The following is a 15,417-nucleotide window of genomic DNA, read 5'->3' as shown; positions in this document are numbered from 1 at the left end:
ATTCACAAAGCTTCAACTCTTTTCCTAACAAGACATCAAAGTACTGAGGAAAAAAATTATAGACGTTTAACATTGGAAAGAAGACAGTGTTTTGAAGCAAAACCTGGATTTAACTTGCAGTTTTAGCCACATACTAACTCAGTTAACTTTGGCTAAGTCTTTCAACCACTCTGTATTGTTTTCTCTTTAGTGAAAAAAAGAGGTAGTAATACAACCTCACAACAGCTCAAGGATTTAAGTCATATTTGTTACTGTATTTATTTAGAAAAATAACAGTGTTGAGAATATGTAAGAACTTATTATAGAGTAGATACACTGAGTGCTAACTTTTTGATACATTTTAAAATCATTAGTATGTGGTAAGTTTATAATACCTGCTTCATAGATTTCATTAACCTGGTAATCCAAAGGGTGGAAGGGGATGATAATAGCAAGATGTTAGAGAGCAAAATAAGTGTAGAATACTTATTTTATCTGATTACTTTTCTTCACTGCCTTTACAGAAGAGCCTTGAATTTAGGAATTCTTCGAGACCCTGGGTCAGAGATTGAAGACCGACAATACCAAATAGATCTGCAGTCTATCAATATTGGTACTGCTCAGTGGGATCAACTGAAGCCAGAAAAGGAAAATGGCACAGGAGGGGTGCTCACAGAGACGGAAAGAAACTCTCAGAATCCAGCCCTCGAGTGGAATATGGCCAGCAGGTAGGAAATGGTGGAGAAACTTTTTCCACATTCTAATATTTCATTGCCAGAAGAACAGTTAATACGCTCTTTAGCATGCCAAACCTAAGTATTTCAGTATTGTTTCTGCATTTCATAAAATATATTTTGTAATTGTAGCTGATGCTGTTGTTTGGACTCCTGTGAGTCCTACCACTGTTACACTGCAATTATTACAAATTTATGGTCAATGTCAGAATTTTTTTTTAAAGCTTGTTATTTGATGAAAAATTCCACTTCAGGATTTCCCTTAAAATCCATTATATTCCAAGTCAAAAAAATATTAACTCTTTCCTTACCAGATTCTTGTGCTTATTGCCTTTGTAGATCTTCTTTAAAAAAATGTTTAAGTCTTTTGCCCATTTTTAAATTGAGAGATGTTTTTGTTGATGATTTGTAGGAGTTCTTTTTTTATTTAATTTTTTGAATTTTAAAAATTTTTATTGAAGTATAATTGAATCACATTTTTGTGTTTCTGGTGTACAACAGAGTGATTCAGTTACACATGTACATACATATTCTTTTCCATTAGAATTTATTGCAAGATACTGAGTTTAGTCCCCTGTGCTATATAATAAAACCTTAATTGTTTTAAATATAGTAGCTTGTGTCTGCTCATCCTGCTTTTATCTTTCCCCTTCCCCATTTCCCCTTTGGTAACTGTAAGTTTGTTTTTTATGTATGTTAGTTGATTTCTGTTTAGTAAATAAGTTAATTTGTACATATTTTTAGATTCCACATATAACTGATATCATATGGTGTTTGTCTTAGTCTGAGTTACCTCACTTAATATGGCAATCTCTCCATCCATCCATGTTGCTGCAAATGGCATTATTTCATTCTTTTTAATGGCTGGGTGATTTTCCATTGTATGTATGTACCACATCTTCTTTATCCATTGATCTGGTCGATGGGTATTTAGGTTGCTTCATAATTGTATTGTAACTAGTGCTGCTGTGAATATGGGGCGGGTGCATGTGTCTTTCTGAATTAGTTTTGTCCAGATATATGCTTAGGAGTGGGATTGCTGAATCATACGGCAACTGTTTTATTAAGAACTTCCATACTGTTTTACATAGTGGCTGCACCAATTTACATTCCCACCAACCATGTAGCAGGGTTCCCTTTTCTCAACACCTACTTCAGCATTTATTATGTGTAGACTTTTTTGAGGGCAGGAGGTGCCAGTTATTTTATTCTTTTCATATAGAACAAACTTACAAGAATTTATACAGTTTAGAAATAGATTCCAATTGCAACATTACTCCTAGTACAACATATAACTAATAAGACAACCAATCAGTTTCACTTTTCTTTTGAAAGTCGTAATCACAGAACATGGCAATACTTTGTAAGTCTTAGAGTCTTGTGAGGGGCTTTGTTCAAATCATACTTTCAAGTACAGATTTACTTTATTAATAATAAGTTAGCAATAGATGTAAATTTTCATACAAGTTTTCCTATGACACAATAAAAAGATTGTTGTGAAAAGTCTCAAGATTTTATCAAATCAGATTCTCTGTACTAAATTTAGGATGCAAAACGTCATTTCTCCCTAGACAGCTGTGGGAAAAAAAGAGATATCTTCTTTACTCCTTTTTTGTATAGACTTTTTAATGTTTGCCATTAATAATGTTTGCCATTGTGACAAGTGTGAAGTGATACCTCATTGTAGTTTTGATTTGCAGTTCTCTAATAGTTAGCAATGTTGAGTGTCTTTTCATTTGCCTGTTTTCCTTCTGTATGTCTTATTTGGAGAAATGTCTATTTATGTCTTCTGCCCAATATTTGATTAGGTTGGTTGTTCTGTTAATTTGTTGTATGAGCCGTTTGTGTTATATTTTAAATTAAGCCCTTGTTGGTTACCTCATTTGTAAATATTTTCTACTATTCTTTCGGTGGTCTTTTCATTTTGTTTATGCCTTCCTTTACTTTCATTGAGTCCCATTTACCTTTATTTTTGCCTTTATTTCTATTGCCTTGGGAGATCGACCTTAGAAAATATTGAAACATTAGTACAATCTGTGTCAGAAAATGTTTTGCCTGTGTTTGCTTCTAGGAGTTTTATTGTGTCATGTCTTATATTTAAGTCTCTGAGCCATTTTGAGTTTATTTTTGTGTAGGGTGTGAGGGGGTGTTCTACTCACTGACTTACATGCGTCTGTCCAACTTTTACAACACCTCTTGCTGAAGAGACTTTTTCTCTGTTGTGTATTCTTGCCTCCTTTGTCAAAGATTAATTGGCCATAGATGTCCGGTTTCTTTCTGTGCTTTCTATTCTGTTCTGGTGATCCATATATCTAGTTTTTGTGCTGGTGCCACACTTTTTTGATTACTGTAGCTTTGTAGTATTGTCTGAAGTTTGGGAGGGTTATGCCTCTGCTGTGTTCTTTTCCCTCAATATTGGTTTGACAGTGCTGAGACTTAGCATATAAATCTTTCACCTCCTTGGTGAGGTTTATTTCTACGTTTTTTAATGCAGTCTTAAAAGTGATTATTTTCTGCTTTCCCTCTCTGATATATCATTGTTAGCATACAGAAATGCATCCAATTTCTATATGTTATTTTGTGTATTTCTACCTTCCTGAATTTATCAGTACTGTCTGTTTTTGTGTAGTCTTTACAGTTTTCTCTCTGTATTGTATTATGTCATCTGTATATAATGACAGTTTTACCTCTTCCCTTCCAATTTGGCTAACTTTTATTTCTTTTTCTTCCCTAATTGCTGCGGCTAGGACTTCCAATACTGTGTTAAATACAAGGGGTAGCAGTGGGCATCTTTCTCTTGTTCCAGATTTTACTGGGAAGATTTTCAGCTTTTCGCCATTAAGCATTATGTTGTTTTCACCCTATTATGTGGGTTTGTCACAAATAGCTCTTATTATGTTGAAATATGTTCCCTCTGTACCCACTTTGGTAAGAGTTTTTATCATGAGTGGGTGTTGAATTTTGTCAAATACTATTCCTGAATCTATTAAGGTGATCATGTGCTTTTCATCTTTTCTTTATTTGCTTATATTGATTGACTTGCATATGATGAACTATCCTTGTTACCCTGGGATGAATCCAACCTAATCATAGTTTAGGATCGTTTTTATATATTGTTGCATTCAGTTTGCTAATGTTTTGTTGAGGATTTTTGCATCTATATTCATCAAAGGTATTTGCTTGTAATTTTCTTTTCTGGTACTGTCTTTTTCTGGTTTTGGTATCGGGGTGATGTTGGCTTGATAGAGTGACTTTAGAAGTGTTTTCTCCTCTTCAGTCTTTTGGAAAAATTTAATGAATGGCATAAGTTCTTCTTTATATGTTTGGTAGAATTTCTCAGTGAAAACATCTGGTCCTGGACTTTCGTTTGCAAGGATGTTTTTTATTATTAGTATTACTACAGATTCTATTTCACTTCTATTGATCAGTCTGTTCAAATTATGTATTTCTTATGTGATTCAGGTTTGGCGGGCTGTAAGTATCTACAAATCTGTCCCATTTCTCCTAGGTTGTCCAACTTACTGGCTTGTAATTGTTCATAGTATTATCTTAGGGTTTTTTGTATTTCTGTGGTATAGGTTATTATCTCTCCTTTTTCATTTCTTATTTTGTTTATTTGGGTTTTCTCTTCTTGATGAGTCTGACCAGGGCTCTGTTAATTTTTTTTACGCTTTCAAATAACCAGCTTTTGGTTTCATTCATAATTTTTTTTTCTATTTTTAAAAATCTCCATTATATTTATTTCCTCCCTGATATTATTTCTTCCCTCCTGCTGACTTTAGGTTTTGTTTGTCCTTTTTAAAATTGTTTTAGGTGATAGGTTAGGTTATTTATTTGAGATGTTCTTGTTTTTGAAGAAGGTACATATGAGCTTTCCTTTTAGAACTGCTTTTGCTGCATCCCATAGATTTTGATGGGCTTCCCAGGTGGCATTAGTGGTAAAGAACCTGCCTGCCAATGCAGGAGACATAAGAGATGTCAGTTTGATCCTTGGGTTGGGAAGGTCCCTTGTAGGAGGGCATGGCAACCTGCTCCAGTTTTCTTGCCTGGAGAATCCCATGGACAGAGGAGCCTGGCTTGCTATGGTTCATAGGGTTGCACAGAGTTGGACACAACTGAAGCAACTTAGCAAGCAAGCAAGCATAGATTTTGAATGGTTGTGTTTTCATTGTCATTTGTTATTATTTTTAAAAATTTCCTTTTTGTTTTCATCACTGACCATTAGTTTTTTTAGTAGTGTGTTGTTTAGTCTCCTTGTAGTCATTTCTTTCTTGTTTCTCTTCCCCTGGTTGATTTCTAGTTTCACACCCGTGTGGACAGAAAAGATACTTGAAATAGTTTTCTGTGCCCTTTAATTTGTGTCCTACTATGTGGTTCATCCTACAGAATGGTTCATGTGCACCTGAAAATAATGTATATTCTGAGGTTTTTTGGATGTAATTTCCTGAAAATATCAATTAAGTCTATCTGTTCTGTTGTGTCATTTATAACCTCTCTTGCCTTATTGATTTTTGTGTCTGGAAGATCTGTCCATTAATGTCAGTGGGATGTTAAATTCTCCTATTACTGTGTTCTTATTAATTTCTTTTTTATGTCTATTAATGCTTGTTTTATGTATTTAGGTACTCCTTTATTGGATGTGTGTATGTTACAAGTATGTATCCACTTCTTGTATCAATTCTTTTATCATTGTGTGCTGTCATTTTTTATCTTTCTCTATGGCCTTTGTTTTAAAATCTATTTGGTCTGATATGAGTATTGCTACCCTTGCTTTCATGTGATTTCCACTTTTGTGAAACTTCTTTTTTTATCCCATCACTTCACTCTGTGTGTGTCTTTCACCTTAAATTGGGTCTCTTTTAGGTGGCATGTTTAGGCTCTTGTTTCATTATCCAGTCTGGCACTCTGTGTCTTTTGATTGAAGCATTTAGTCCATTGACATTTGAGATAGTTATGGCAAAATATTGAGGTATTTATGGCATGTTTAACCTTTTTTTCTAGCTAATTTTATGTTTCTTCTTTGTTTCTTTCTTTTTGTTTTTCCTTTTGTAGTTTGATGATTTTCTTTTGAATTATGCTTATGTTCTCTTCCTTTTGGTTTTTCTGAATCAATCGTATGTTTTTGATTTGTGATTTCCCAGTTTTTCAGGTATGTTAAACTATTATTATAACTTTATAGTATATGGTTTGCCTTAGATTGATACTCATAGACTCAAACACATTCTGAAAAAAAAAATATACATTTTCCTACTCTCTTCTCCCACATTTTATGATTTTGATATTGTCTTTTACATCTTCATGTTTATCCTTTTGCTGTTCATTGTAGTTGTCACTTGCTCAAGTTTTTTTTTTTTTTTTTTTTTCAAATCTGTGTATTGGCTTATTTAAGAGATTTACTTTCCAATTGTGATTTTCTCTGTCCTATAGATTATTGTTTCTTTTGTATTTAGAGAAAACCTTTCAGTATTTCTTTTAGGATAGATTTAATATTGCTCTATTCTTTTAGCTTTTGCTTATCTGAGAAATTCTTCCTCTCTCCTATTCTAAATGATAATTTTGCTGGGTGAAGTATTCTTGGTTGTAAGTTTCTTCCTTTCAGAAGTTTGAATACATCTTATGACTCCCTCCTAGCCTGCAACATTTCTGTAGGAAATTAGCTGATAGTCTTCTCTTTTTGGAACCCCTATTATGCATGAATTGGCACACTTTATATTACCTCATAGAATTCGCATGTTGCTTTCATATTTTCTTGCCTTGCCTTTCTGTCTGCAGTTCTGATTGAGTGATTTGCATTATTCTGTCTCTTTCAGATAACTTAAATCATTTTTCTGTCTCAGTTAGTTTGCTATTCATCGCTCGTAGATTGGGTTTTATCCCCAGCCACTAGGGTGCTACTAATCCTCTTGTGTGTAGTGCAGGCATTGCATTCTCAAAGCCACCAGTGGAGTAAATCTCCTGAAATAATGCAGCCCCTGGGAATCGGCTCAGATTTAAGAGGTGCCTCCATGTGTGGGCCACCCCTGGCACTTGCCTGCTCTCAGGGCTTACAGAGGCATAGCTATGCCTGCTGTGTGAGCATTCCAAGAATGAGGATGCTATGATGGGGCCCTGCCCTCTCTTTGGAGAGAGCTTTAGCAATGACAGACCTTGGATGCTGCACCTTCGACCACACTCCAGCCCCTCAGGCTGTCTCTGTCCAACCAACCCCAATCTTTTCTCCAGTCTGTCTTCTGAAGCTCGAGTTTCAGCACTCTATCCCCACACACACCAGCAGGCACACATCTGAGGTTTAGGAGCAGATCAAGGTAGCCATGACCATCTGTGCTGGTCTCTTTCTGTGGTACCTGTGGCATTTTGGCTGCTACACTCTCCTCTGAGCTCTTAGGCTCCCTTTCTGTCCTAGCTGATTCCTAGACAGTGGAGGAGGTTCCCATGGTGATCAGAAATTTCCTCTTTCACAGCTGCCTTCCAGGAGTGCAGGTCCTGTCCTGATTCCTTTATTTTTCCTCCGTGCTTCCTGGTTACATGGTGATCTTTCCTGCAGCTTTGCTTTTGCTAGCATTCATTAGGTATTCTGTGAGAGTTGTTTCACGTGTAGAAGTATTGTTGATGTATTTGAGCTCTACATCCTTCTATTCTGCTCTCTTGATCTGGGCCAGGTCATGAAGATTTATGCCTATATTATACTAGGAGTTTTATGGGTTTAATGCTTATAATTGGGTTATTGAGTTATTTTAGTGTTTTTTTTTAATAGAGTATAGCATAGAGTTATTCATTTGCATGTTGGCTATCCAGTTGTTCCGGCACCATTTGTTGAGGAGATTGTTCCTTCCCCAGTGAATGGTCTTTGCACCTTTGTCAGAAATTAAAGATTTTAATATCAAATATACACCATGGAATATCTTTTACACTAAAGATACAAAGTAAAATAACTTATGATATGTGCCCATCCCTTACAGAGCTCATCTCCAAATCAAAAAGACAGACTGGTTAATTAAATATTTAAGTGGAAACTACTCTGATAGACATAAATAAAGGATACTTAGGATTAACGTTAAGGCACATAAAAATTGAGATAAACACATTTCATGCACATAAAACATCTTAGGCAGATAGATGTGACATAACACATAAACAGAATGATAAATTACTCTAAAATTGATGTAGGTACAAATAGAAAATTAAAAGAAAGAAACTAGAAAAAAAAACAACTCTGTATGTGTGGGTTTTCAGGGAAGGTTTCACAAGGTGTATGACTTGAATTTTTTTTCCACAAAGTATGAGTGGCAGGAGAGGGAAGGGAGCAGTTTGAACTAAGAAAGATACTCCAATTCAAAAACCTGCCCTGTTTTTTTCACTTCTAAATACCAATCACAGAGTATCATGCTTGGCACATAATAGGAAGTTAGTGAAGATTTGAGTGAACTGAGAAATTGAATGACAAGATGATTAAGTAGAGCTAGCAAATCAAGTGACTGAATGTGAGTGGTTTTGAGAGATACTCATTCAAATAAAGACAAGAAATATATCTGATGTTGTTTAGTTCTGCTGATTAATCTTGACAAATATAATACAGAGCTTTAATATCATTACATTTTTTGTTTTTCATTCATTATTACCAGTAGAATTCAAAAGATGCACAGTAAAGAATAATTTACTCCCCCCACCCATTGTTAAATGACAGTCTTTATAATGGTTTATTCCTCCCGACTCGGGATTCCTCCTGACATGTTACTCACATTTTGTCTGTAATCACAATGTGTTTCTGTGTGTATGAAGGGGAGAAAGAAGCAGGGAAGTTAAGCATAAATAATCATCAGATTTAAAAATTTGTAGATCTTTTCCTCTTAAAACCTTAATTTTTTAGCTGACAGAATATATCAGGGTTCAATCAGGTCAGAACAACAACTATAAGTGTTGTAACAGAGGGGATTTATTTTAGGAATAAGAACTTACCCATTTGTAGAAGAAGCTCGGTAACCTGGATAAAAAATTTGTTGCATTCCAGGAAACCTGGGAAGCCAGCCTTATCTAGTGGCTAGAGGGACCACGGAGGCTGGTAGACAAGTCTGTCGGAGGCTGTTACTCGTAATTCTGGAGTTCAGCCTGCAGTTGCTATTGTCCAGCACAGCCCAAAGTCAGGAAAATGTCGTGAAGGTGGAAAGAGTGAGGACAGGCTGAAATCTGTTGGCACTTCTGCATCATGTTTTCTCTACTATTTAAAACAGTATAACTTTCAGAGAATATTGTCCATTATCTATTTCTCTCCCACATTCCAGCTCTCATGTAAATTTCTTTTATACTCTGAACTATTCTTAGCACGTTATAGAACAAAAGCACTACAGAAAACTAAGTTTGAGGAGATTCTTCACTTGTCCAATGTCACTTAAAATACAGCTAAGCGTGGAACCCTGGTTTGCTTCCTCTTAGCCAACTACTTTTCTTGTAGTCAATTCTCTGACCCCTTATACTTATGCTAAAGTTCATTGTTAGTAAATTGCTTTTTTTCTTTTTCTTTTAGCAACCATTTTTACTACATCTGGGCTCATTTTATAATCTGAGAAAATGAAGTGCTGAGAACTAAAATAGCCCATACTGATATTTGCCATGTGCAGGTTACACATTAAAATCACTAGTGCTGTTCTACATGATAATTAGAACTTTGAGGGTGTCTGGAGTGGGGGTGGAGTGAGGGTAGTGGGATGGTATAGAAAGTTTATCTTATAATTTCCTGAAAATGTCAGAAAACCTAAATCCTCCAAATGAATCTGATTTTCTTGTTTATAATACTTAAAGATATAGTTTGACCAGACTTGAAAGCTGCAATTAAAAAAAATAAATCATTTATACCGAATGCTTTTATTTGACCCTCTCACTGTGTTTTATTTCCTTGAGTAATTTATCTTTCTGACTTTATTGTGAGGAAATAGAACTTATTTATTTGTTTTAGTATTTTGATCAACATGTATCAAATTACATGTATTGCCCTTTGGACTATTTCCCCCACACATTGGATTTTCAAAAAATTTTTTTTAAATTCTTAGCAGGCTGAATTTGAATTTGACACATTCTTAAACTCAGTTCTGTGATTCTCAAAATTAGTAGCATTGACTGTGTGGAAGTATAGCTTTGCGTTGATGTTAAAGTACCTGAAGCATAAATTATTGGCCTTAATTCTGAGAGATCATGACTGTTCTGTCTGTATTTTGACCTCTTACATTTTTATTTTTTAAAAGTGATTACCCACATGTTCATAGGAGCCTTTGCGTATTTTGATTTATGATTGATCAAAGAGATTTTTTTCCAAAATTGTTCCTGTGAAATTATAAACAGAAATGTGGAAAGAAAGCATTTTCTTTGATTTTACTCTTCACCTTGAAAACCGTCACTTGTGTCTTTATTTGTGAGGATGTCAAGCTAATGCCTAAGCAAGTTTATAGACTAGAAGTTAGTCTAATTCCCATAGTTTATAGGTTAATGCCTGGGATCACCTAAACCTTCTTGAATCGTGTGATTTTATAATAATCCCGTTAAACTGTTTCATGACTATATGTGAGAGAATGTTTTCTCCTGCTACTTAAAGTACCTGGGAACTAAGTGTGAAGGAAAAAGGGTTCCTGGTGCAGCAGGAAGAAGCAGCCGGTTTATACTTCCCAACAGCCAGCAAATATTTCCTACCTGAAGATATCCTTGGCAACTTGAAAAGGTGGCACAGAGATTAAAGGACATAGATCTGTCTTGGTGAGCCTGACTCTTCTGTCGTTACTGATATCAACTTGCCCTGCAGGTTCAGTTGTGGAACCTTTGTTCCAACTGAGTGGCCTTAGCCCAGTCCCTGAAACTCATGTCCTCATAGGTGATTTGGGGCTAATAAAAATGGTCCTTACTTCACATACAGGGTTGCTGTGAAGAATTCAGTATCTAAGTCACAAGAGGCATTTCATAAACTGTAAAGGCCGTCATAGGTGGTAAAGAATGGTGGCCGTCATAGATGGCTCAGTGGTAAAGAATCCATCTGCCAGTACAGGAGATGGAAGAGATGTGGGTTTGATTCCTGGGTCAGGAAGATCCCCTAGAGTAGGAAATGGAAACTCACTCCAGTACTTTTGCCTGGAAAATTCCATGGACAGAGGAGCCTAGCATGTTGCAGTCCATGGGGTCACAAAGAGTTGGACACAAGTGAGCATACACACAAGTATAGCTACTAACAGGCAGTAGGTACTCAAAAAATCAGAAAATATTTAAGTTGAATATAATCATCATAGTAATATATCATATAATTTTAATTGCATTAGAAATTCAACAGAAAATGTTACTCTTAGAAGGAAAAAAAAAATACCACACACACTAAAATGGACTTCAACTCTTAACTAGTGTTTATCAAATGACTTATCCTTGTGACTCCCTGAAAATGAGAGGAATCTGTATAAATAGGTACAGTTAATCAAATTATAATGGATAATTTCTCCAAAAGTATGTTAATATATTTATTGTTTATAATAAATATGTGTGAATATTACTGTTTTTCATATTCAGGAATATCTACTGAAATGGATTATCTCTACTGATTGCTACAAGTCTTAAGTATTTTCTGGTCTATCTTTCTCAGTAGTATTTCTAGTTTACTAATTTGTAAAGTTATATCTAAAATTCTATTTATCCATCTATTATATATTTAACCTTAGTAACTATATTTTTATTTCTGAATGTTCTATTTGGTTGTTTTTCAAATCTATTTTGCCTTCTTTTATGGTATTAATACTTTGGGGTTTTTTTCCTCATGTGTTTCATTCCATCCTATATGTCTTTAATGATTTTAAAGAAATTTATTATATTGTTAACATGTGGAAATTCCATTATCAGAAATTCTTGATCATGAAGTTTATAATGGGGTTGAATTCTCGCTAATAAAAAAATGATTTTGAAGTATATATGAAATCTGTATTTAGGAGTTTATCTTCAGTGGTCTTTGTTCCTTAGAATCCTTTTTGTCAGTTTGAAAGCATGTTTTCCAAGGAGACTTGTTTCTATTTCTGATTGATGCCCTGGGGTTATCAAAGGTCTGATGCCACTTTTATATAAATAACTTAATATTGGTATTCCTGGACCAACACACATAATATAGATTACAGCTTCCAAACACACATAGGATATTTCCCATTATTTTTCATTTTTCAATCATTTTTATTTTTAAGTTGAAAAAAGAGAAAGATCTCTGTTTTTTCAATAAGCTCTCTTGCCAAAACAGGCAGACTTCCTTGTTCTTTTCTGTTTCTGATTGGAAGTTATTTTTCTGGCCTTTTAAGGGCCCCAGATCTAAGTTGATATCTCATCTCAAAATTCTTGCCTGTCAGGGATGTAAGGATTACTCTGTTGTCTCCATATGGCCGTTAAAAATCTATTCCTGAGGTTGGGGGTGGAGTGGAATCTATTCCCTTGGCTTACTGAAAGTAGCTAAGACCCTAAAGTCATTAACAGTGCCAGTTAATACTTTGAGTTTTACTTCCCTCTTGTTATTTTAAACCCTAGACTATTGTCTAGTAAAGTATTGGCAGAATTTAATTCTTGTTGCAGTTATTTCTGCAGTGTTTATTTTTTCCTTCTTTTGAATTCATCCTTGAAAATATTTGAATCTATAAAAAAAGTTTTATGATTTAAAAATATATATCCTTAACTCAAATATTTACCAGAGATAATACAAAAGAAACATTAGTACTCTATATACCAGTAAAGTTCTAGTTTTATGACTATTGACTTATTAAACTTTGTTTTTAAATTTCTAACGTCATGGGTCTTTCATATGTTGTGTTACTGATTTAATTCACACGATGGGAAATAATTAGAATGTGAAGAAGTACTTTTTTCTTCCCCCATCAGTGCTTCAGTTAAAGTTTGCTTTCCTTTGGTTCCCTGCCACCTTTTCCATTTTAAGGTATTTTTAATATGTCATATATTTTAGCATTCCCCTAAGAGAGCACATCAGATGTTACATGTTTCTCACATTGGTCATTTTATGGAATTTGAGCTATTAAGCTATAATTGTGGTGTCTCTCAGGATCTCAACTCTTCCTCTGTATTCAGATTTTAATACTTCTTCCTGTTACCCTCTGTTAACCAGATCTCTTAATTCTTTTTTAAAATTGACTTTCTTGAAATCCAATACTTATGTGTCACAGAACCAGATGATCTGATTTGCTTTTTTGGCAAAGAGCATATAAAGCTCTGCCCATTGCCCAGTTCAACAAAAGATGCTAGTACTCTCTAGAGTACTCTGGTAGAAAAAGATGTAGACAGACTTGAGTTTTATCTGTGCTTTTTCGTGAGATAACTTATGCCAATTCCCTGATCTCACCTTGGTTACTTTATAATAATAGAGACTAGTCGGGACATATTTATAAGGAATATAAAATTAATGGTTCCAGTAACTTTTGAGGTATGACTTGCTAGTAAAACATGGAACTGTTTTGTCTCATAAAATGATAACTAAGAATATGAATAAATAACTTGAAAAAACTTCAGTAAACTTGAAGATCTGTACTAGCACAGGTTTTGATTTCTTAATAATATTTAAAATTATTAGCAATTAGTAATTTTTAATGTAGTATAAAAATAGTGTGCTAGATAACTGTTCAAAAGATAAGAATGTATAAAGAAAAATTAAGATAGAGGTCAAATGCTACTCTGGTATCAACTTGCCCTGCAGACCTATAATTGTGGAACCTTTGTTCCAGTAGATGATGTGGAGCTAACTGTGGTCCTTACTTCACATACAGGGTTGCTGTGAGGAAGAATTCAGTATCAAAGTCACAAAAGGCACTTCACAAACTGTAAAGGCATTCATAGGGCTTCCCAGGTGATGCAATGAGAAAGAATCTGCCTGCCAGTGCAGGAGACAGAAGATGTGTTTGATCCCTGAGTCAGGAAGCTCCCCTAAAGTAGGAAATGGCACCCCACTCCAGTGTTCTTGCCTGGAAAATTCCATGGATGGAGGAGCCTGGTGAGCTACAGTCTATGGGGTTGCAAAGAGTTGGACACATCTGAGCATACATACACACACACACAGGGAGGTTATAATCTATGAACTCAGATGGTTCTTAGAGTTTAAAAAAGAAAAGAGAGGTCAAAGATTAAATGAACATGCTTGTGAAACTAAAGAAATTGAGAAGAAGGCAGCTGTCAAGTAGAATGTCAGAAATATCAAAACTAGAAAATTAAAAATGATCGCAAAAGAGTAAGATTTTTTTTAACAAAAGAGGTACTAAACTATTTGTAGAAACCAAAGGAGTTAAAAATAGAAAAAGCAGTTTATTGAAGGTCCTAGAATACTCCTGGGTTTCCTGCTTACCAATGCAGGAGCCATAAGAGACACAGGTACAGTCCCTGTGTCGGGAAGATCTCCTGGAGGAGGGCATGGTAACCCACTCCAGTATCCTTGCCTGCATAATCCCATGGACAGAGAAACCTGGCAGGCTACAGTCCATAGGATTGCAAAGAGCTGGAGACAACTGAAGTAACTTAGCATGCACATGCACAGCATAGTACTAATGTGAAATTGATTAATTACATCTGAATTTCTTGATTAGTTTTTTTCCTTTTATGACTCTGAAGTTAGGAATTGACTTTACAAAACTATGACTATGAAATACACAAATAGACACAGTCAAAATAATGAAATTTTGGCATACATGTTTGTAGTGCAGAAACTTATCCAAATTTAATGAAAATTATCCTTAAAAATGAAATGGCTAATTATTTTTTACTTTATCTTTTAGCATACGGCGGCATCAAGAAAGAAGAGCAATTTTGACTCCCATTTTAACAGATTTTTCTGTACGAATTACTGGAGCACCTGCCATCATTTTCACCAAAATAATTTCTCCGGAAAATATGCACACTGAGGTTAGAACGTAATTTAGGTTTTATTTTAGTCTGAATAATGGAGCAGCTTTTCTTTGTGTGTTTGGAGTTTTCATAGTTTCCGTGCACAGGATATCAAATTAGCTTATTATTAATGTTATTATTGTGTCTAATAATTATTGAACATTTTTTGTACTGTTTAGAGCTTCCCTGATAACTCACTTGGTAAAGAATCCACCTGCAATGCAGGATTAGATTAGATTAGATTAGATTAGATTCCTGGGTTAGATTCCTGGGTCGGGAAGATCCCCTGGAGAAGGGATAGGCTACCCACTCCATTATTCTTGGACTTCTCTTATGGCTCAGCTGGTAAAGAATCTGCCTGTGATGCAGGAGATCTGAGTTCATTTCCTGTGTTGGGAAGATCCCCTGGAGAAGGGAAAGGCTCCCCACTCTAGTATCCTGGCCTAGAGAATTCCACGGACTGTATAGTCCATGGGATCAAAGAGTCAGATACAACTGAGCGACTTTCATTTTATAGTACTGTTTATGTATTGCTTTTCATGTAATATTTGGACTTCCCTGGTGGCTCAGATGGTAAAGAGTCTGCCTACAATGCAGGAGACCAGGGTCCTATCCCTGAGTCAGGAAGATCCCCTGGAGAAGGAGGTGGCTACCCACTCCAGTATTCTTGCCTGGAGAATTCCATAGATAGAGAAGCCTGGAGGCCTACAGTCCAGGTGTCGCAGAGTCTGGACATGACTGAGCAACTTTAACTTCTGTTTTCTTTTTTCATGTAATAACTCATTTAGCTGTCATAGTAATCCTATTAGCATCTCTTACTGTC

General features: G+C 35.2%; 1 protein-coding gene across 8 annotated transcripts in view; it reads left to right on the top strand.

Moving 5' to 3' along the window:
* Positions 1 to 15,417, top strand: part of VPS13B (vacuolar protein sorting 13 homolog B) — a 780,541-nt gene that overhangs the window by 469,584 nt on the left and 295,540 nt on the right. For all 8 annotated transcript variants that reach the window (XM_070477337.1, XM_070477338.1, XM_020914637.2 and 5 more), the window contains 2 exons: positions 504 to 707; positions 14,486 to 14,612. In XM_070477337.1, the coding sequence (XP_070333438.1) occupies positions 504 to 707; positions 14,486 to 14,612 (331 nt within the window). The remainder of the gene's footprint in view (positions 1 to 503; positions 708 to 14,485; positions 14,613 to 15,417) is intronic.

This window comes from Odocoileus virginianus, chromosome 15 (assembly GCF_023699985.2).
Source record: "Odocoileus virginianus isolate 20LAN1187 ecotype Illinois chromosome 15, Ovbor_1.2, whole genome shotgun sequence".
NCBI lineage: Eukaryota > Metazoa > Chordata > Mammalia > Artiodactyla > Cervidae > Odocoileus > Odocoileus virginianus.
Note: the sequence above shows the minus strand (reverse complement) of the source record. Positions and strands in the feature narration are given on the sequence as shown.